The 22,843-nt window shown below is 43.4% G+C and overlaps 2 protein-coding genes across 2 annotated transcripts; one reads left to right on the top strand and one right to left on the bottom strand.

Annotated features, from left to right (window-relative positions):
* Positions 1 to 785: 785 nt before the first annotated feature.
* On the bottom strand, positions 786 to 12,503 carry LOC310990345 (uncharacterized protein; the record flags this gene model as incomplete). Its single annotated transcript, XM_083977691.1, is given in 14 exon segments — positions 786 to 1,081; positions 1,171 to 1,858; positions 1,973 to 2,094; positions 2,176 to 2,697; positions 2,700 to 2,891; positions 3,266 to 3,976; positions 5,865 to 5,981; positions 6,071 to 6,758; positions 6,864 to 6,985; positions 7,070 to 7,764; positions 7,766 to 7,781; positions 7,872 to 8,588; positions 11,286 to 11,354; positions 12,500 to 12,503. Coding segments are annotated over 14 exon segments (4,959 nt in total).
* Positions 11,783 to 22,659, top strand: atad5a (ATPase family AAA domain containing 5a; the record flags this gene model as incomplete). Its single annotated transcript, XM_083976811.1, has 22 exons — positions 11,783 to 11,872; positions 12,577 to 12,640; positions 13,035 to 14,803; positions 15,366 to 15,450; positions 15,569 to 15,727; positions 16,419 to 16,563; positions 16,657 to 16,917; positions 17,038 to 17,186; positions 17,481 to 17,634; positions 17,853 to 18,152; positions 18,629 to 18,725; positions 18,892 to 18,974; positions 19,071 to 19,207; positions 19,380 to 19,557; positions 19,667 to 19,834; positions 19,965 to 20,207; positions 20,298 to 20,362; positions 20,535 to 20,724; positions 20,879 to 21,036; positions 21,159 to 22,030; positions 22,138 to 22,296; positions 22,581 to 22,659. The coding sequence occupies exons 2-22, from the start codon at positions 12,590 to 12,592 to the stop codon at positions 22,657 to 22,659; spliced, it is 5,502 nt and encodes a 1,833-aa protein (XP_083832937.1). The 5' UTR covers positions 11,783 to 11,872; positions 12,577 to 12,589.
* Positions 22,660 to 22,843: the final 184 nt, after the last annotated feature.

The following is a 22,843-nucleotide window of genomic DNA, read 5'->3' as shown; positions in this document are numbered from 1 at the left end:
CAATCACGCAGTTAGCCTGTTTTAGTGTTATGGTTGAAATGGTAGAGTGTTATGGCTGAAACAAACTGTGTTGATGTGTCATTTTTATTTATTTATTTAATTTTTTGATGATTTTTTTATGGTGTTTTTATTTGCATTTCAAGCCTGATCAGAAAAACACATTTTGATAAAGTAATCAATCAAAATACAATTACAATACAATTACATAACATTCGCTTATTTAATGATTTAATGTAGGCCTACAGCCAAACCTAGAACATTTTATGTAGCCCAATGACCAGTGCATAATAGCCTATGTTCACACTTATGGTCCTATCAGGCCATTCATGGACAAGCTCCCACCTACATCTCTGAACTCCTAAAACCCTACACCACTTCCAGACCGTTACGTTCCTCATACCAAGGCCTGCTCCATGTCCCCCGCACTAGACTCATTACGAAAGGTGACAGGGCACCAAGGCTTTGGGATGCCCTGCCTCCAGAATTGAGAGCTGCTTCCTCAGTCATATCATTTAAAAAGCAGCTAAAAACCCACTAACTCTTGCCTTTTATTAACTCCTTTGCACTGTAACCAATGTATTGCTGATAGTTACTCTGCATTGTTGTTGTTGTTCTTGCTGATTGTCTCCCTGTCGGTCAAATGTTGACTGATCGTGTACAGCACCTTGTGACTGCTGTCTGTGAAAGGTGCTATATAAATACATTTCCCTTCCTTCCTATAGATTTACATAGCATATATTTCTCCAATATTGGTTTTGAAAACAGTGTTGGATATTCTGTTGTGTTTAAAAGGAGTATCTGCGTCGGGTTGCAACAGTGTCCATGGAAACCCTCATCTGGAGAGGATGATCCAACTTCACTTTGTCTTTTTCTAGAAGGAAACAATGTGTTGGTTGGTGATTTTCATCCATCAGAGGGATCTCATCCAGGTTCTCCATGTAACTGGCTGCTGCACGGATGCTGCCACGTCCAGATGTGATGTCAGAATCAGTCACCCGGTTGTTCAGCCATTCAGACACCATGGTTCGGCCTCTCAGTGTCCAAAATGTGCCCCCATACTCTGAGGGAGCACCTGCACTCACTGAAAAACAAACAACAACAAAACAGGAGATGAATGCTGTAATTCCTAACAACAACAATGCGCATATGTCATATTTCAAATGCACGTACTGCTTGGAACGCAGAATCCATCCATGCTCGCTGCCGTCTTCACAGGCGGTGGCATCGGTTCATTGGGTTCTTGTTGAACAGCTTTCAACACCCGGTCTATGAGCTCCTGCTCCCTCCTGTTCCACTCCTCCTCAGTCAGCTCAGACTGTTTAACTTGCCAGGGAAGTTTCAGTTTTTTCTTCTGTTTGTCCTTGTCTGTCTGTCCTGCACTGAAGCAGTGGCCCTTGTTACGCATTTTTAATGCGTTCATTTTGTCGAACAGCTCTCCCAGAAAACGTCTATAGATGTTGACAACATGGTATCTGTTCTGACACTTTTCCACGAGCCACTGGAGGGGCTTTCCTTCTCCAGCAATGTGATGCTCAATGGATGTTTTGTTGAGCCAGTCACCCCAGGTGAACAGGACCGTGCAGTATCTCCAGACTGTCTCACCAAATGACTTCAGGAGCTCAACCACTGCTTTACGATCTTCTTCCATAAAGGATTTGGAAATGGGAACAACCAGGAGAAAAACGTGAGGGCCAGGAGCACACAAGGAGACACCACGCACAACTTCATCTTTCAGCCAGTCAGGTGGCATCGTGGCATCAGTAAGCCAGCCTGGTGTCTCGACAACTGTGATGTTTACTCCAGCAACATTTGTCTGGTGTTTTACACATGTCCTGGTTTCTCTCTTATGTTGGAACTCCTACCAAAAGGAAACAAAATGAGAAAGTACAACGTTTAAAACAGACTTGACAAAGCAAAGGTTGTTGTTATTCCCTCTTCCTGAAGTGTTTCAGCTGTGGTAGTGTAGTATTACCTTCTTCATCCAACTTGTGTCAAATACCTCCTTAAGAAGGATTGTGTTTCCTGCCATACTCTTCCCAGACTCTTTTCTGCCAACAAGCACGACTCTCAGGTCAGTCATCGGCCACGTCTCTCCTGGAGAAATTGTTATATTTTTCATTATAAAAACAGACAAACAAATAAATCTATTTTAAATAATGTGATTTTTGTTATTACCTTTAAACAACTCTTTTAGTATTCTTGATTGTCTTTGAGTTATCTGTCTCATCCTCTGAGCCATCTTGTCTTCAGCCTCTTTCCCTGCCTCTATTGCCTCTGCACGCTGCACATTGACTTCATAGTGAGGATCTTTATTTCCTGCCCACATCTCTTCAATCTTCTCGAGGAGCTCTTTTACCTGCGTCTCATCACTGTGTTTCATGTCGCTCAGGACATGATACCTGTTGCCACACTTCTCCACGAGCCACTGCAGACCTTCCTCACTCTCTATACGTTCCTCCACAGTCTTCCCTCCCAGCCATTCACCTCTAGTGAACACAACGACTGTGTGTTTCCAGATGTCGTCTGTGAACAGACTCATGTGCTCCTGGACGGACCTCTGGTATGATTTGTTGAAAGCAGATGCCAGGCCGACCATGAGGAGCACAGCATGGGGTCCTGGAGGACACAGGTTGGTGCTGTTCTCTATTTCAAGTTTGTCTCTCTTACAGGTGTCCTGAAGCGTGTGGTTGTAAAACAACCAGGAGAATCTACCACTGTGAGCTTCCTCCCTGCCACCATGCTGTGGCTTATTTCACAACACTTTGTTGTTCTTAATCTGACTTGAACAGTAAATGCCTTTTTTCCCAGAATGCAGTTTCCTGCTGAGCTCTTGGCAGAGCCCTGTGCACCAACCATCACCAATCTTAGATGTGCCGGGGCAGTTTTACCACCTGTGGAAATAGAGTCAAGAAATATTCATGCTTGTATAATGATATGTTTCATTCATTCATCTTCAATACTGCTTATCCTCACTAGGCCTGCAATTTAGAGTCGCCAATCAACCTAACCTGCATGTCTTTGGTCCGTGGGAGGAAGCCAAAATACCAAGAGAGAACCCACACATGCACAGGAAAAACATGCAAACTCCACACATAAGGGTGTTATTCCTATTCCTAAGTAGTAGAATTTACTCAGGTGACAGATAGCCAATTGTAACAAGGGCCCCAGCCAGCCGGTGGGTCCGACCCAGAACCCTCTTGCTGTGAGGCAACAGTGCTACCACTGTGCTGCCATAATGGTAAACATTAAATAAACAACTCTTTACCTTCAATCAGAGCTCTGAGGTCCCTCCTTTGTGCCTGTACTTCATCAGATCTCTTTGACGCTCTCTCAGTCATTCCTTGTATTTCCTGTCTTAGAGCATTCCCAGCAGCTCTGTCAATGGAGAAGCAGCCACCAGCATTTCCTTCAACCATTGCCTCAATTTTTTCAAAAAGCTTCATGACTTGAGTGCCATCCTTGTCATTGATGTTGAGAACATGTTGTCGGTTTCCACATTGTGTGAGAACCCATTGCAGTGCTGGCCAATAACTGATTTGTTTAATATTTTCCTCAAAACATGGAGCAGTAAAAAGCACAATTGTGTGCTTAAACACTCCTTCTTGAAAAAGTTTCAAGTGCTCTTCTAGGGAGTGTTTGAAGATCTCAGGAAAAAATAAACCAACAGGAATAACTAGAAGAAAAGCGTGAGGCCCTGGGGCGCACAGATGGACGCTGTTTGTGATTTCTATCTGGTCCAACTTTGGGGTATTTTCCAGGGCATAGTGCCACCACCAGCCTGGAGTGTCCACCACAGTGACTTTTCTACCATGTACCTCCTGATGCCCCACAACACTCTGGGCAGTTCTTCTGTCGGTCTCAAAAACACTTTTACCCAGTATGATGTTGCCAGTTGCACTTTTATGACTCTGGCCACTACGTATTTCTTTTCCACCAATCAGCACAATCCTCAACTCTGCAGAGTGGTGAGGTTGCCCTGTAAGAGAAATGCAGTATTCGTCACAAAGGTGCATAATATAAAACTGTACAAATGCTCTTTCTGTAGAATCAACTGCTGTATTGTATGATATGTGCAAGGCAAGAATCACTCGGCACATTATTTAGGCCTACAACCATGTGTGCTTGCGTGGAATTCCTTATAAATTAACTCATTACAGCAGCTTAAATTTGTATTCAGAATTAATATTGAACTTAAAATATGTTTGACATGAATTTAAAAGCTTTAGCAGAGACATTAGATTTGGCCTACATACACCGTTTCATCACTTCTGCTCATGATATACGTGACTGGACTATCTCTGTCAAATAGAATAACTAATCAATAAAATCGATTAAAGAAGCAATGAAATTATGAATATAAATTCCACAAGATGTTGCACAGGAGGGGTACTCGGTGGTTGAGTGGCTAGAGCAAGCCCCATTTTAACATTTTTATCCCCTAAACCTGCACCAGTTTGACCCCCGACCACAACAATCTTTACTGCATGTGGTTCTTCTATCTCTCTCTGATTTCTTGTCTCTCTACACTGTCCAATAGAAAAAATACCCCCCAAAGAAGATGTTGCACAAAAGCAGAGTGTTATGAACAAAAGTTCCCTTACCAGAGGTGTAAACAGCAGGTATATTATCCATTGTTTTCAATGACAATGCTGACTTGTCTGTTTCTGTTGAAAAACTGTCATGACACTATAAACTGACTAAAATTTCCAAATCAGTAACAGTTGGTAGCAGCAGTGGAGCTGAAGTTATGAGAGCTGGAGTTCGACCTAGTTCTGGCAACATTAGGATAAAACATGAGAACAAAGCACACTGGTAACACTGACAATCTGACAAAGAATGGGTGTGTCACAAGGGCTTAAATACAGGCAGATTTACAGGAAACAGGTGTAGTGTTACTAGTGGGAGAAGAACGATGGGACGTGACAGGAAGTGATGAAACTACATGAGTAAATACTGATGTCGAAATAAAACAGGAAGTCAAAGAATCACGAGAGACAGAGTCCTGAAAACTATAAGACTGGTTGAGAGAGTTAGTCAAGATTACCTACACAGCAATGTCTCAAGATGACCAACAGAAAACCCATTGGGAACTATTTTTTATAACTGAGTATGACTGATTATGATTTTTTGTTTTGTTTTTTTGGCTTAGTCAAGTTGTGAAGACATGGAGAATATTAAGTTTCAGAATGAACAACAATTAAAGCAGTTAGTCTGTTTTTGGCTGATGCATTCTTATTCTATATGCTATGAGCTGAGACAATGTGTTAATTAATCAATTAATGATTAACAAAAAAAAATGAAGTGGCAAATATTCTTAAAATGATCAAAATAATTATAAAATATTTAAAAACAGATCAATGATTGCAATCTATTTGCAAGTAAAAATCAATTTTAGATTACGTCATCGTTTTTTATTCATAATTTTCTGGTATTTTCAGTTGGCTTTTCAAGCCTAATTTGAAAGAGCACATTTTTACATACATACAGTAAACAATAGTTGTATTATTGCATTATTGTCACTGTATCAACACGATTACATCATTCAGTTATTTCATGTATCCCTATAATGCTTTATAAAATCACCAGAATATGAATTATAGCCTACACAGTTCAAACTTATGATCCCATTGGATATATATATATATTTTTTTTTTTACAATATTAATGAATGTTCTAAAAACAGTCCTTTTATGTTGGATACTTCATTCCTTTGTGCTATATGTGTTGTGTTTAAAAAGAGTATCTGCGTCGGGTTGTAATCTTAATTTTGTGTGTGGGAAAAAAACAACTCGGTTGGTGATTTTCATCCATCAGAGGGATCTCATCCAGGTTCTCCATGTAACTGGCTGCTGCACTGATGCTACCGAACCCAGAGGTGATGTCAGAATCAGTCACCCGGTTGTTCAGCCATTCAGACACCATGGTTCGGCCTCTCAGTGTCCAAAATGTGCCCCCATACTCTGAGGGAGCACCTGCACTCACTGAAAAACAAACAACAACAAAACAGGAGATGAATGCTGCAATTCCTAACAACAACAATGCGCATATGTCATATTTCAAATGCACGTACTGCTTGGAACGCAGAATCCATCCATGCTCGCTGCCGTCTTCACAGGCGGTGGCATCGGTTCATTGGGTTCTTGTTGAACAGCTTTCAACACCCGGTCTATGAGCTCCTGCTCCCTCCTGTTCCACTCCTCCTCAGTCAGCTCAGACTGTTTAACTTGCCAGGGAAGTTTCCGTTTTTTCTTCTGTTTGTCCTTGTCTGTCTGTCCTGCACTGAAGCAGTGGCCCTTGTTACGCATTTTTAATGCGTTCATTTTGTCGAACAGCTCTCCCGGAAAACGTCTATAGATGTTGACAACATGGTATCTGTTCTGACACTTTTCCACGAGCCACTGGAGGGGCTTTCCTTCTCCAGCAATGTGATGCTCAATGGGTGTTTTGTTGAGCCAGTCACCCCAGGTGAACAGGACCGTGCAGTATCTCCAGACTGTCTCACCAAATGGCTTCAGGAGCTCAACCACTGCTTTACGATCTTCTTCCATGAAGGGTTTGGAAATGGGAACAACCAGGAGAAAAACGTGAGGGCCAGGAGCACACAAGGAGACACCACGCACAACTTCATCTTTCAGCCAGTCAGGTGGCATCGTGGCATCAGTAAGCCAGCCTGGTGTCTCGACAACTGTGATGTTTACTCCAGCAACATTTGTCTGGTGTTTTACACATGTCCTGGTTTCTCTCTTATGTTGGAACTCCTACCAAAAGGAAACAAAATGAGAAAGTACAACGTTTAAAACAGACCTGACAAAGCAAAGGTTGTTGCACCCTCTGTTGTTTCAGCTGTGGTAGTGTAGTATTACCTTTTTCATCCAACATGTGTCAAATACATCCTTAAAAAGGATTGTGTTTCCTGCCATACTCTTCCCAGACTCTTTTCTGCCAACAAGCACGACTCTCAGGTCAGTCATCGGCCACGTCTCTCCTGGAGATAATTCTTATATTTTCATCATAATAAAAACAGACAAACAAATAAATCTATTTTAAATAATGTGATTTTTGTTATTACCTTTAAACAACTCTTTTAGTATTCTTGATTGTCTTTGAGTTATCTGTCTCATCCTCTGAGCCATCTTGTCTTCAGCCTCTTTCCCTGCCTCTATTGCCTCTGCACGCTGCACATTGACTTCATAGTGAGGATCTTTATTTCCTGCCCACATCTCTTCAATCTTCTCGAGGAGCTCTTTTACCTGCGTCTCATCACTGTGTTTCATGTCGCTCAGGACATGATACCTGTTGCCACACTTCTCCACGAGCCACTGCAGACCTTCCTCACTCTCTATACGTTCCTCCACAGTCTTCCCTCCCAGCCATTCACCTCTAGTGAACACAACGACTGTGTGTTTCCAGATGTCGTCTATGAACAGACTCATGTGCTCCTGGACAGACCTCTGGTATGATTTGTTGAAAGCAGATGCCAGGCCGACCATGAGGAGCACAGCATGGGGTCCTGGAGGACACAGGTTCGTGCTGTTCTCTATTTCAAGTTTGTCTCTCTTACAGGTGTCCTGAAGCGTGTGGTTGTAAAACCAACCAGGAGAATCTACCACTGTGAGCTTCCTCCCTGCCACCATGCTGTGGCTTATTTCACAACACCTTGTTGTTCTTAATCTGACTTGAACAGTAAATGCCTTTTTTCCCAGAATGCAGTTTCCTGCTGAGCTCTTGGCAGAGCCCTGTGCACCAACCATCACCAATCTGTGTCGGGGGAGTTTTACCACCTGTGGAAATGGAGTAAAAAATTAAATCAGACTTGTATAATTATATACATTATAATAGTATTTTTCCACATTAAATAAACAACTCTTTACCTTCAATCAGAGCTCTGAGGTCCCTCCTTTGTGCCTGTACTTCATCAGATCTCTTTGACGCTCTCTCAGTCATTCCTTGTATTTCCTGTCTCAGAGCATTCCCAGCAGCTCTGTCAATGGAGAAGCAGCCACCAGCATTTTCTTCAACCATTGCCTCAATTTTTTCAAAAAGCTTCATGACTTGAGTGCCATCCTTGTCATTGATGTTGAGAACATGTTGTCGGTTTCCACATTGTGCCAGAACCCACTGCAGTGCTGGCAAATCACTGATTTGTTTTATATTTTCCTCATGACATGGAGAATCTGCAGTAAAGAGCACAATTGTGTGCTTAAACACTCCTTCTTGAAAAAGTTTCAAGTGCTCTTCTAGGGAGTGTCTGAAGATCTCAGGAAAAAATAAACCAACAGAAATAACTAGAAGAAAAGCGTGAGGCCCTGGGGCGCACAGATGGACGCTGTTTGTGATTTCTATCTGGTCCAACTTTGGGGTATTTTCCAGGGGATAGTGCCACCACCAGCCTGGAGTGTCCACCACAGTGACTTTTCTACCATGTACCTCCTGATGCCCCACAACACTCTGGGCAGTTCTTCTGTCGGTCTCAAAAACACTTTTACCCAGTATGATGTTGCCAGTTGCACTTTTATTACTGGGGTCACCATGTATTTCTTTTCCACCAATCAGCACAATCCTCAACTCTGCAGAGTGGTGAGGTTGCCCTGTAAGAGAAATGCAGTATTCTTCACAAAGGTGCATAATATAAAACTGTACAAATGCTCTTTCTGTAGAATCAACTGCTGTATTGAATTACTATATGTGCAAGGCAAGAATCACTTGGCACATTATTTAGGCCTACAACCATGTGCGCTCATGGACAAAAACAGCAGCTTAAATTTGTATTCAGAATTTGTATCAAACTTAAAATATGTTTGACATGAATTTAAAAGTTTAAGCAGAGACATTAGATTTAGCCTACATACACTGTTTCATCACTTCATGCGTGACTGAATAGAATAACATAGTATAACAATAGTCAAATAGAATAACAATTAAATTATGAATATAAATTCCCTAAGATGTTGCACAGGAGGGGTGCTCGTTTGGTTTAGTGGCTAGATCACACCCCATTTGAACATTGTTAACCCCTAAACCTGTCAATCACCGGTTTGACCCCTGACCGCGACAATCTTTACTGCATGTGATTCTCCTATCTCTCTCTGATTTCTTGTCTCTCTACACTGTCCTGTCCAATAAAAATAAAAACCTACCCAAAAAAGATGTTGCACAAAAGCATTACTAACTGAGTGTTGGACAAATGAACAAAAGCTCACTTACCAGAGGTGGAAACAGCAGGTATATTATCCATTGTTTTCAATGACAATTTGTCTGTTTCTGTTGTCCTGACAGTGACAGTATGAAAGAAACTGACTTAAATTTCCAAATCAGCAACAGTGAGCAACAGTGGAGCTGAACTTATGAGAGCTGGAGAGCGACCTAATCCTACTAGACACCTGTGTTGCCGAAGAGAAATATGTTGGGTGTAGGACGACCTTTGGGACTATTCAAGAGGTTTGAGGGTGGTGCTAGACTGTAAACAGGGCCAGAGACTAGCAGAGTGGACTCACTCACACACACACACACACACACACACACACACACACACACACACACACACACACACACACACACACACACACACACACACACACACACACACACACACAGACAGGATCTTACACAGGAAAGCAGTCCGATATCAGCCAAACAAATCCAAAGAAGCAAAGCAGAAATCCCCAAAAATGGTGAAGCAAAACCAAGTCATACACTTTCTGGCAACACTAGGACAAAACATGAGAACAAAGCACACTGTGCACTGACAGTCTGGCAAAGAAGAAAGACAGGTTTATAGGGACAGGTGTGGTGTTACTGGTGGAAAAGAACGATGGAGTGTGACAGTGATAGCTGAATACTGACATCAAAATAAAACAGGAAGTCAGAGAATAATGAGAGACAGAGTCCTGAAAACCACTGGCTGGTGGAGAGGGTTAGTCAAATTTACCTCTACAGCGGTGTCTTACTGTAAGATGGCCACCAGAAAAACCATCAGGAACTATTTTGATAATTGATTATGACTGATATGTGTATATTTGTTTTTTGCCTTAGTCAAGTGGTGAAGACGTGGAAAATAATGCCTACTATTACATTTCAGAATGAATAAATAACAATTAAAGCCTGTTTTATGGCTGAGGGCTTTGCCTTGTTATTATATGAGCTGAGATGATGTGTTGATTGACCATTTAGCTTAATGACTTCGAAAAAACTAAGAACCTTATTTATTGTTGGGTACAGCTAAGCCCATAACATTGAATATTATCACCAGAACATAAAATATGAACAGTTCAAATTCATTATCCCACTGGATATATTTTTACAGTATCCATGAACGATTTGAGAACAGTGTTGGATACTTTTCTATGCTGCTTTAATGTGCTACTACACCTGTGATGTTTATAAAGAGTATCTGCGTTGGGTTTCAATCTTCACTTTGTGTGTGGGGAAAAAACCCACCTACATCTTTCAGAGGGATTCTACTCTTGAACAAATGCTGCCAACCCCAGAGGTGATGTCAGAACCTGCTGCTTGGTTGTTCTCCCTGAGCCCAACCTGTGCTCCAGTAGCCTACTCTGAGAGGGCAACTTCACTCACTGAAAACATAAATGCTGTAATTGATGACAACAATAACAATGCACATGTGTAATATTTTCGATGAACTAAAACCTTTTTGTCTACTAATGTCAAACTCACTGTAGGGTGAAAGTGAAGTCATGCTCGCTGCAGCCTTCATAGATGGTGGCATTGGTTCATCAGGTTATTGTAGAACAACTTGCAACATTCGGTCTATATGAGCTCCTAGCCTACTTCCTCCTCTTCCACTCCTCTTATGGAAGTTTTTTCTTCTGTTTGTCCTCTATGTTGAAGCAGTGGGCCTTGTTGCGAACTGTTAGGTAATTAATTTTGTCAAGTAGCCCATCGTCTAAGGCTGGTAGATTCTGATGACATAGTAGTATCTGTTCTGACAATGCAGCTTGTGAATAGGCATGGGCAGGTATCTACATAGCAACGTCTGCCTGCACCTGTAAAAAATGTGCCGGTCTGTAGGCTACTCTGAAATAATGATAAAATATCAAGGGTTTCCGTTTTCTCTAATGTGAAGATCTGCTAATGTCGAGAATATAATATAGCCTATATAAAAAATCATGACATAGCCTAACTGGTGTTTGCCACAGTAAGGTAACGTTAGGCTAAAACAGTCGCAGTTACTGAAAATAGCTAATTTACATCTAACTTGGCAAAAATGTCTTCTTATGTAAAGTGCATGTGTCACACACTGTTTGTGGTGCCGAAGTTTATCAAACCTGTGACTTGAGAGCGTCTCGTGTTGAAGTAGCGCCGCCAGTGGAGGTCGCTGTCAGTTTTTCCTCTCCCTTGACCACGACCACGCGGCCGCCATCTTTGTTGTGGTCGAAATACGTCAGCGGATGACGTAGGCCCTTCTCTTCCCTGTGATTGGTGGAAGCCAGTGATGCCAAAGGTCGCGTGTATTTGGCGCTCTTCATTCACGACCAATCTGGCGCGTTTTTGAATGAGCGACTCCCGTAAAGAAACATGTATTTTGAATTTCTCCTCGGAGTAACTTGGATACCATCTGTATAACCCTCTCTGCTCCGTGTCCGTAAACTGTGGCTGACATGTGGGAGATGTTTCGGCCACTTCTGGGACCAGTGAGGAGCGGAGCTGCGGTGAAAGTAGCGCCGAGCGAAGTCTGCTAGCTTGTTGTTTTACAGTTGAGTTTATAAACCTGGTGGCCATGAAACAGCTGTCCGCCTCTCACAATGAGTTTTACCTCTGTTATTTATAATTCACACGCTCGAGTAAGTGAGTAAAAAAAAGGCACGAAGACCGTCTCTGGACCTTCAGCAAAGTCGCCGGTTCAACATTGTCGGTGAGTGTTTTCCTCGACCTTTGTTTTTCTTGTTGCCTGTCTGACATGTTGCTCCGAGCTGGAGGAGCAGCTGAGCGCCAACATCAGATATAATATGTTTCATCTTAGGTGCTGTGTCTGACCCTTGTCTTATATTATAACCTAATAATATTCACTTTACTGTGTATAAGTATTTCATACTGACGTTGCTTCTCTCGTCCTCTTGTGCATAATGTGGTATTAATAATATCTGACACTACTCTGTACTGTACAGGACTGTGTAATGTTTACACTGTCAACACTGTCAAACACGGTGATTGATGATTTGGGCTCATAAAAGATAATGAATGGATTAGGAATAGCGTTTTATACATGTTTGCACTTTTGTGAATAGTTATCACTACTAAATACTTAAAATTAGTATTGGATTATACTGTGATACTGTATTCAGCTGCTGCCTACTAGCACTTGTTAGGGCATTGTGAGAGTTATAATGCCATTCTTCATTTAATGGCTCTTTACCCGTGTTTACTACTAATAAAAAGTGGATGTGAGGGACAAGACAGAGGGGGAGAGAAACATGTCCCCTGTTGGACTTACTGCTGGAGGGACAATGAGATTACATTGCAGGTGACTTGGACCACTGACCCATAGGGAAATGTGCTTTATCTGAATCTCAGTGCCTTGCTGTGTGCATGACAATCTTTTTGTTGTTTTTGTTATAGGTCTGTTCAAATTATGGCTGGTGTTGTGGCTATGGCATCTGTCATTGAGGACTTTGACACTCAGGTATTTATAAAAAGATGATGTGGGCTATTATGTTTTCTATTGTTTTTATGTATTCTGATGAATCTGTAAATGACCTGAACGTGTTGAAGCTAATGGCAATGGGGGAGTTAAGTAGTACTATTGGTCAATGTAATTCCTCCTAAAATTTAATTGAAGTCCAGTTATTGCATCATAACAGACTTCTTGTCCATGACCTAGTACTGCATTGTGTATTGGGTGTGACAGTTGTAGTTCTCTTTTTGTATTGTTTTTGCAATGCAAATGCTGCTGTCTTGGCTAAACCACTCCTGAAAAAGATATTTTTAATCTTAACCAGACTTTTGTGTGGTTAAATAAAGGCTGTAATAATACTTAAAAAGCTCATGTTTTATAAACTTTGCCACTTCTTTTACAGCCTTGCAAGAAATCTCGCAAAGATGGTGGAAGTCCTGTGGTTAAGACAATCACTAACTATTTCTCTCCTGTGGCCAAGCCTGTGGAGAAACCCTTTTCCCCTCCTCGCTCCAACAACATCATGAGCTACTTTAGTCGGATGGCTCCATCCTCAAAAGAAAAGACCAGCTCACCAGAACAGGCTAAAGAAAACTGTCAGACATCTCAGTCTGCAGAAAAACTCGTCGCAGCAGGGAAACAACCACCTCAGAAACGGGGCAGAAAAGCTGTCAAAGCTGCAAGGAAACTTGTACCTGAAGCTGTCAGATCCACAGGGGACGAGAGCTGCCTGATTGTTGAAGACCCACATGAGAGCAAAGAGTCAGGAGCAGAGGTGACGAGCAGCTGCGGCGTCCTTGGCAGCGATACAGCAGCTCTGCTGGCCCAGCTTAGTGCTGACTCTGAGGCGTCTGTGACGGCCGAAATATCAGAGAAGAGTCCCACTGTGCCTGAGGATGTTGAGCAGGCCGACAAAGATGAACACCATGAAGAAGGATCCAGATGTGAGAGCAATGCCAAACCTAAACCAGAGCCGAAGAGCGCTCCCTCCTCTGCAGCTGTACCTGTGAAAGATAAAGAAAAACAGGTTAAAACTGCCTCACGAAATTCCAGGAAGAGGAGTCAACAGGAGGCGAAGCAACCAGAGTCAGAACCAGAGGAGAAGGAGAAAGAGAAAGAGACCTCCTTGTGTGATGTCAGCATGGAGGTTAACGTGGGTGATGCCTCACAGTTAAACAACAGCACAGTGACAATCTCCTTTGAGGATTTTGTGCGAAGTCAGAGTCAGGACAAGGATGGTGAGGACATGGATGATGAACAGCACAGCGAAGAGGAAAGTAAAATCACAGCGGCAGCAGAGGAGGTGGACACCGACCGGCTGGAAAACGTGGGTTCTGCAGAGCCGCCGCTCCAAGTCTCGCCCCGTATGGTCACCATCCAGGCTGAGGTGCATGTAGTGTCGCCCAAACAGGAACCGGCCAAGGCTGCGGGGAAGGTGGCGTCCATCTTCAACAAGAGAAAAGGGGCAATGAGCCCCGCAGACGTAGTCGTGTCTCCTCAGACAGAAACTGGACCGCAGCCAGTCAAAAGGAAATCCAACGTGGTTCTTCAAGAGGAGGATCTGGAGCTGTCTGTGCTTGAGAGTGAATCCACGCCAAAGTGCAGCGTGGCGGAGAAGAAGCAGTTCATGGCTGCCTTCAAACAGGCCAGCCTGGATGGGTCCAAAACCAAACCTGGGAAGAGTCAGCCCAAACAAAAGCAACCTGAAGAGAAGAATTTAGATGCTGCGGACAAGGTTACTGAGGAGGACGGTGTAATTCCTCCCCCTGTCGAGCAACTCCCCGCTGCCTCTGAGGAAAACAATGTAACTAAAAAGAAACCGGCGAGAAAAAGCAGAAAGAAAGCTAAAAAAGAAAACTTGGCAGTAACCACCTCGCCCGCTGCTGCCCCGGCAGAAGAAACCGGGCCCACGAGTGTTAACGCTGAAGATAAAGAAGAGGAGCCCTCCGTCCCAGCTGTGAGAAGATCCAGAAGAGAAGCTGTAGTCAGGCAAACGACCGAAATTACGCAAGAAAGTCCTGTCAGGAGTACGAGGAAACAAAACAAGTCAAAAGATGCTGCTTCACCCGAGAGCCCTGTGACGATGTCCACCCCAAAGACCCGGAGGTCCAAACATGGAGTCTTTATAGCAGAGATGGTTTGCCCCCCTGACGAAGAAGAAAGTCCAATCAGGTAAATTTATGATTTAGTTCCTCTACCCATACTATGGAAAGTTGATTCACCTGTATGATAATTTAGTATCTTACCCTCATTTAAATAACAGAACTACCATAGTAGTCGGTGTATTAAATCACAGTTCAGTAGCACTTATAATAATAATACTACTAATAATAATAATAATAATAATGATAATAGTTTATTTATATAGCACCTTTCATGCACAAAGTGCAGCCCACTCACAGGTACAGTAAAAGGCAATACAGACAAGATAAAAACATAATGCATGCAATTTAAAGTCTACAGTTTGTACAGTTTACAAAAACAAACAAACAGAAAACAAAACATAATGCATCCATTTTAAAGTTTACAGATTGTACTTATGCTCCAAATCATGATTTTGTTTCAACACCTCAAAAAAACTGAAGATGATCGTATTTACTGCCAGATTGTTGCATTTGAGTGAATTGGATTGTACCTTTTTATAGATTGGCAACAGAGTGTGTATGTGTTAAGCTTCTTTTTATTGTTGCCTATCTTGTTCCTATTGTAATTAAATGTTTTTCATTTCCACAAGGATTAAATTTAAAAGAATCCACAGAAATGTCCCCGTGTCCAAAGCAGGAAGTGGAAGTGACATTAACACATCTATAGCCGTTAAAGTGAGTATGATATGTTTTTACTAATTCTAAATTTAATCAGTTTGTTTTCCAGAACAACCAAGAAAAACTGTGTAAACATGATCATAACTGAGGATGGTGACTTACTTTCTGATTTCAGACATCCAGTGAGTCTAAGAAAAGGAAGCAGGCAAAGAAGTTGGTGGAGAAAGCAAAAGTGATACAGCAGAGTAAGAAAACCAGCGCTGAGGAAAAAGGCAGCATAAGGCGTTCGTCACGAAATGAGGCGGCTGTCAAGAGGAGCTACTGTGAAAATGAGGTACAGTAAGATAAACAAGTTCATTAATGGTCCTTGTGGGCCGACAGCTGTCAGTTGACTGTGATCCCATTCTCCTCTGAAAAAAAGAGAGGCCCATGGACTCCTTGCTCACCCACAATAACACACAGGCATTTTATGCATAACATGTGATTGCAGCTGAGTTCTTTAATACACAGCGAGCCTGTTCACATCATAAAACATTCAAGCTTTTATAGGCTGCCTTGTGAATTACTGTGACAAATACAGCTTATAAATCAAAATTTGCAAGCTAATATAGTCCACAGTTGAATTCCCAGCAATTTAGTGAGGCACAATAAAGACCATAAGGCAAACCTACCAATGAGGCCAACGTCAAACAGAAATAAAGATGCAGATACATTAAACAAACTCATAACAGTGTGTGTTGTTTATGAAACAAAGTGTTATTCGAAAAAGTAAAGCATGATGCAGGACAAAAAAAAAAGATTTTAACACAAATTAGAATTACTCCATATTTTCAACTTCCATCAATGTAAAACACTTGCTGTACTTTTGGTGGCAGAATTTTGTTACAACTAAGTGAAGAATATTTTATGAATCGTTTTACACAACCAAAAGATGTACCGGTATTTGTTTATTCAGTCAGTAATTTAATTCTCTCTGCCAGTAAACTTCTTGTGAATTCAAATGAAAAATGTGTTTGTTTTGTCAGGACTCGGTCATCTGCCTGGAGGACGTTGAGGCTACCACTCCTCAGACGGCCTCAGAGAAGAGTAAAACCCAGAAGCCAGTACGAAGTCTAAATGACGTCCTGGGCAAAGCCGCACCAGGGGGCAAAGAGACCAAGGCTGTCCCAGGTTGTCTGTCCCGCTCTAAATCTCTATTCACTGTTCATCATCTTGTTATCCTCTGAAACCTCAACTAAAGCTGCTGTATTTTGATTTTTCCAGGCTCTAAATTGGCCTCGCTGGGCCACGAGAAGACTGCTCGTAAGGTGTCTGCGGTGATTTCCATCTTTGACGAGAGCAGTCGCGAGGGCTCTGAAAACTCCCAGGACGATGAGCAGTTCAGGGCGCGCAGGGAGTTCTTGAAGAGCGGTCTGCCCGAATCCTTCAGGAAGCAGATAGCCAAGACCGCTGCCACCAAAGAGGCGTACTCCCTCTCCTGTTCCTCCTTTCAACTAGTTACGCACACGATGCAACCACCAAACGGTGGGTTGATCTCTCGTAGAAATACACATATTGTGACTTTCATTTCATTTGGATTAGCTACTTAATTCTCAAGTTACTGCAAGAGAGTCGTGGTGAAACTTGTTTGTTGTGAATTGACAGATTGCCCTCTGTGGAGTTTACCCTGGCCCGAATCTCCATCACTGCATCGTCTGAAAGAGCTTGGGAACCAAACATCCAGCTCTTTTCCGTCTGCTAGTGGCTCCTTCTGTTGGAGGACTGAACCGGCCCGTAGAGCCTCCTGTGAAAGGGTATGTGAAAATGACCAGTGTTTATCGTCCTCTACAGACCAACACACAGGTTGCATGTCTATCATAGTTGCTCCCTAAGAACAACTACCACGTCTCCACTTGTTAAGTATTTTAAATGGCTCACAATATAAGCAAAATGAATACTTATTTCTGCCCAATGTGTTTGTAATTTTTCATGGATTGTTCATTGGAAATCTGTTCAAAAACAGATATTATGAGGAAATATGCTCAGCAGAGCTACAATAGAGTTTAACAGCCAGCACACCATTGAATAAAAGTATTTGTCCTTTGTAGGGTTCGGGCTGGAGACCTGAGATCTCTGAAAGTGATCGTCAGCTTCTCACAGAGGAGGTCAAAACCTCCAATCCGCCGTTCCCTGTCCAGATGTTCATCAGTCGCTTCCTGAAGAGACGCACTGAGCACCAGCAGCAGCACTGCACAGCCTCAGGTTGGTTGGACAAGCACTTATTGCACTTGGATGCTGATATGAACAGTTGTGTGTTTGTGTGTGTATACAGATACTTTACAAGGATGTTAAAATACCTCAGCTGCCCTCAAACCATGAATATTGGGGCAGATTTCTAAGTGCGTAAAAGTTTTTTAATTTAAAATCATCCTGTATCGCTGTATGTTACCAATTAGAACAAGATCAAACCAGAGTCTCAGGCACATCGCTGCCTGCTGAACCAATCGGAGGGAAGAGAAAGAGGATGGATGATGAAGGAGGGAAGACGGCAAAGGTTGCTAAGAAGCAGCGGGGCGTCCGTTCAGAGGAGAACATTTCCACACCTGAGCCAGAGACAACGAGAAGAAGAGGTCGTCCAAGAAGAACGCAGAGGTCCAAGCTGGCGGAGGAGGAGAAAGAGAAAGATAAGCCTTCTAACAAAACTGCCCCCACCCTGTCCGAGGACGACTCTGTGGTTGTGCTGGATGACTCAATTCTGGGAGAAGACACGGTGAAAAAAGGTGAGAGAGCAAAAATACAATGCCTGGCAGAATGACATCAGTAAAATCACAGAGGATAGAAATGATCAAATTAGGTGACAGTGGAACAGAAATTAATTGGCTCATATCAAAGCAAGTTTGTAATAAAAGAAGAATTTTTACTCCTAGCTTCAACATTTCATTCTTTTCTTTTAAGTATTTTGTTACAAATGCACTGGTTTCAGAGTGAGGTGTGGGCAAAAGTTTTAAAAAAGTGTTTGGTTTGAAGTCCTAAATATAAACCTGCTTTCTTGCAATCACAACAATGTGCAGTTCTCATGTAGACCACCGGGCGGCGGACAGCTCCTATACTGTCTGTCTGGCATAACAACTTTTTATCAGGATGCTTAGAAATGCTCAAATCCTTTAAGGTGTAATCGAAGATAACTTGTTCCCTCACATTTAAATCCTCACTTTAATCCCTGAAAAACAAACATTTGGTGCATTTTGCTCCACAGATGTGGTGAAGGAGGACGTGTTGTGGACGGACAAATATCAGCCCCAGCACTCCAGTGACATCATAGGCAACACTGCTTCAGTTCGGAGGCTGCACAGGTGAGAGATCACAGCAAAACTATCTTCCCTGCACTCTATAAAAAATGATAGGCACTATTTGTTTCATATGGTTTTCCCCAAAATGTTCACCACTTGGGTTTGGTGTAATCGTCGGCTATTCTTAGCGTACCACAAGTGTTTCATGTTCCCGTTTTTCCTCGGACAGTTGGCTGAAGGAATGGAAACTCCGTGCAGATCGAGAAGAGAGAAAAAAGCAGAAAGACAAGAAACAAGAGGAAGGAAGCAATGGTGAGAGATTAGACACGTACCAATCTTACTTTCTCTTCATAATTTGTCACATCCATGTTTATTTTGATGAACTGTATGATGGCCCTCTGTGTTCAGACTCTGACTGGGACTGTGGAGAGGAGGACTCCCAGGATGGAGAGGACATGTTGTGTAATACGATGCTGATCACAGGACCCACAGGAGTAGGGAAGACGGCTGCTGTCTATGCTTGTGCCCAGGAGCTGGGCTTCAAGGTACAAACACCTGATATGTCAAATTTGTAATAATAATAATTCTTTATTTATACAGCACTTTTCACAGCACAAACTCACAAAGTGCTTTACATAAAACAGGAAACAGAAACAATAAAAACAGAATGTAATATGGTGATAGACATTACCGCTAAATTCCCTCTGGTCTCTCAAGGTGTTTGAGGTGAACGCTTCATCTCAGCGGAGCGGCCGCTTAATTCTGTCTCAGCTGAGGGAAGCTACTCAGTCGCACCAGGTGGACAGTCAGGGGGTCAACGCCCACAAACCCACCTACTTCAACAGCTACAGCACGAGCAGCAGCGCTGGCGCCGTCAGGCCGGGAACCTCTCCCAGTACGTACGCAGCCGACACGTGGTGCTCTGTTTCTTTCTTTTCTCCGGACAGGATGAGGTGTTACAAGATGAACTGATTTTCTTTTTTTCTTTTTTCTTCATCCATCAGGAAAGATTAACTCTCCTCGCCGGGTGGTTTCCTCTCCCAGGAAACATCCACAGTCCCCAAGAGGAGCTAAGAAAGGCAACCTGGCTCCCACCTCTTTAGCCAACTTCTTCAAAATGGGTCGACCCACCAACAAGGATCCACCGCACACAAAGAAGAATGAACAAACGGGTAACTGCACTTCCAGAGTGTCAGATTTCCTATTTCATAATGATACTACCCATCAAACATTTTCATCAGAACTTTAATAACAATGAATTTTCCATGTTTTTCTCTCTCCCCCTCATTTTTTCATATATAGCTGCTTCCAAGAAAGTTGTGAGAGCAAATAATGAAGGTACCAACAAGACTAAAGATGTTGCAGTCAAATCAGCCACAGCTGCCACCTCTAAAGACAACAGTGAGGAGCAGAGCAAGAAGACAGCCACTTCTCTTATCTTGTTTGAGGAAGTGGATGTTATTTTTGACGATGACTCTGGGTTCCTCGCTGCCATCAAGACATTCATGACCACTACCAAAAGGCCTGTCATCCTCACGACCAGTGGTGAGTGGCCAATGGTTTTACCGCTGTTCGTGATCATACCTATATTCTGTGTTTTGGTTTGTGAGTTCAAATCAAATGTGTGTTTTCCAGATCCTGCCTTCAGCAGCATGTTCGATGGCTGCTTTGAAGAGATCCATTTCAAAACACCATCAGTGGTGAGTGAAGGACCTACATAACATACATCTGAACCTGCATGGCTGACTTTCACTGTTATTACTCTGAGCTGTTATTAGCTCTTTGTTGCTGCTTGAGTTTGTGACGATAAAAGGTTTTGTACATAATGATTTCGATCAGGTATTCATCTGTCCTAATCTGTCTCTGGTACAGTTAAATGTGGGCAGCTATCTGCAGCTGCTGTGTCTGGCTGAGGACATGAGGACGGACCAATCAGACATCAGCTCTCTGCTCAGACTTAATGGCTGCGACATCAGGCAGAGTTTACTGCAGCTGCAGTTCTGGACCCGCAGTGCTGGGGGCCGCTGCACGAACAGGCCGCTGATGCACACCGACAAAAATGGTAAGCAGAGGAGCTTTGCAAAAGCTGCTTTGTATATAACTGCATTTTTCATGTTGTCGTGGAAAATGTTAATGTTTTGTGAAGGTGCATAAACTAGACCAGAGGTACCCTTTCATATGTATTTACTGTTTTTAACTCTCTTGTTCACTCAAAGCTGAACTGAAGCCAGAGACTGATGGAGAGGCAGCAGAAATGTCGGTGCATGCAGTGACTGTCCCGTCCACCCTCCCTCTCTGTGACACCGGCTGCACTGAGAACAAACTGGGCCTCTTGAATATCGAACCTGAGAGAGACATCTGGGATCTGCTCAGGGTGAGCTGCTCATCTACGACATACACGACGAGCCCGAAACAAGAGCAGGGGCACCATGATCATGATTCTTAGTTGGTTCATAGAGTATTTGTGAGCTATTTTGTGGTATGTGTCGTTAACAGAAGCAGAGTCTGGGGGAGGAGGCAGTTTGCTGGAGGCTGCTGACGGAAAGTAGACGAGGAGGAGTGGACCTACTCCGTTCCAACATGGAGACCCTCCTACCTCTACCCCTCACACGGTTGACTACCTCCATCCGCAAACCTGAATCACAAGAGCGTCTCCCGGTTAATCCCAAGGAGCAGCCGTCGTCCACCTGCGTGCAGCCCAACACGCTGCCAGCTCACGCCAGGTTACTTCACGCAGCAGAGTCGGCAGATTGCTCAGACGACGGCAGCCCGGTTAAAGTTTCCAACAGAATGAGGAAAAACAAGAGAAGACACTGTCTACCCGACCAGGGTGGACTTAACTCGGACTCTGATTCAGAAGAAAGTTTTGTGTCCCTCTGCAAGCCGCAGGGTGTTCCTCAGGCGAAGGAGGAAGCCAAAGAGACAGTAGTTCCAGAAATGGTGAAAAAGAAGACACTGACTCCTGAGGAGCGCTTGAAAAACATCCCAGTCTCGCAGTGCCTTGAATCAATGGCTGACTTTTTAGACAACATGTCCTACACCGACTCCTTGCGTGTTCATCTGGACGGGGGCGACATTCACAGAAGAGCGTTGTCATTCTGTGCAGTGGTGAAGGACGGGATGACGGATGAGTCGAGGGTTGAGACTGACAGAAGGAGGTGGCTGGGTGAAGAACACGTCTGGGAGGTTCAGGCCGCTGTGGAGGCGCTGAGCTTCCGCAAATGTCGGAGTTCGACTGCCGAGGCCTGGGACAAAGCCAAGCAGCTGGAGGGGGAGCTGGGGAAAGAGGCTGCAGCAGAGCTCACCCTCCCCGTGGCCCCTCATCTTGAAGGTTACAGCTTCACCCAGGACGGGCCCTGCGAACCACAGTGAGTCTCAGTATTAGTATCTAATGTTAGGCCCCGTTTTCTGTTTAATCTTCAAACCACAGGAATGAATTGTTAGTTCAAAGCTTAAGTGTATCGATGTGTTTCAGGTTGGTCCAGAGGAGGAGAGAAGTGATGGAGAGTCTGATGCTGAGAGGAGTGGGTGGTACTCTTGGAAACAGAGCAGCAGCTGCTCTGGACTACCTGCCAGCTCTACGCACCATCTGCAGATCAGAGCAGCTCAAAGAGCAGGGCAAGATTAAACGGAGGTGAGTACTGCACAAACCATGGTTACTGTAGTTTTTCGGTCAACCAGCAGCATCACGTCTTTGGTTGAAACTGTGGGCAGGATGTGGTCAAGTATCTCTTAGCAGACGTCTAAATACTGACTCTTAAGTCTCGGTTTATTATGTTGTTTGTTTTTATAGCAAACAGGCTATGACTAAATGTGTTAAAGTGTACTTGCACGCAGCAGGTTATGCACAAATGCATGCAGCCTCTTGAAATGGTACCACAGAAAGCGCTGAGCTGTTTTCTTTTCCTCCTGCTCCAGATTTCTGCACTACCTCGACGCAATCCACCTCGGTCTTGGGAAGAGCACTCTACAGCAGCTCGCTGAAGACTTCCCCTAGACCTCAGAGAAGACCACGTGTGATCACACAAAGGCCTTTATTAACGTCCACATGTTTGCCTCCCAGAGTGGAGTAGGGAACATGATTACAGCAAGGATGGACACTGCCAAAATGAAAAAGTGTTGCCTTTTGGTTTTATGATCCTGACCTCAGCACGAGATGAAGTGGTTAGCTGGTCAGAAGT

This window comes from Trachurus trachurus (assembly GCF_905171665.1).
Source record: "Trachurus trachurus genome assembly, chromosome: 8".
In the NCBI taxonomy this organism is placed as follows: Eukaryota; Metazoa; Chordata; class Actinopteri; order Carangiformes; family Carangidae; genus Trachurus; species Trachurus trachurus.
The sequence above is the reverse complement of the archived record's forward strand: the minus strand, read 5'-3'. Positions and strand labels throughout refer to the sequence as shown.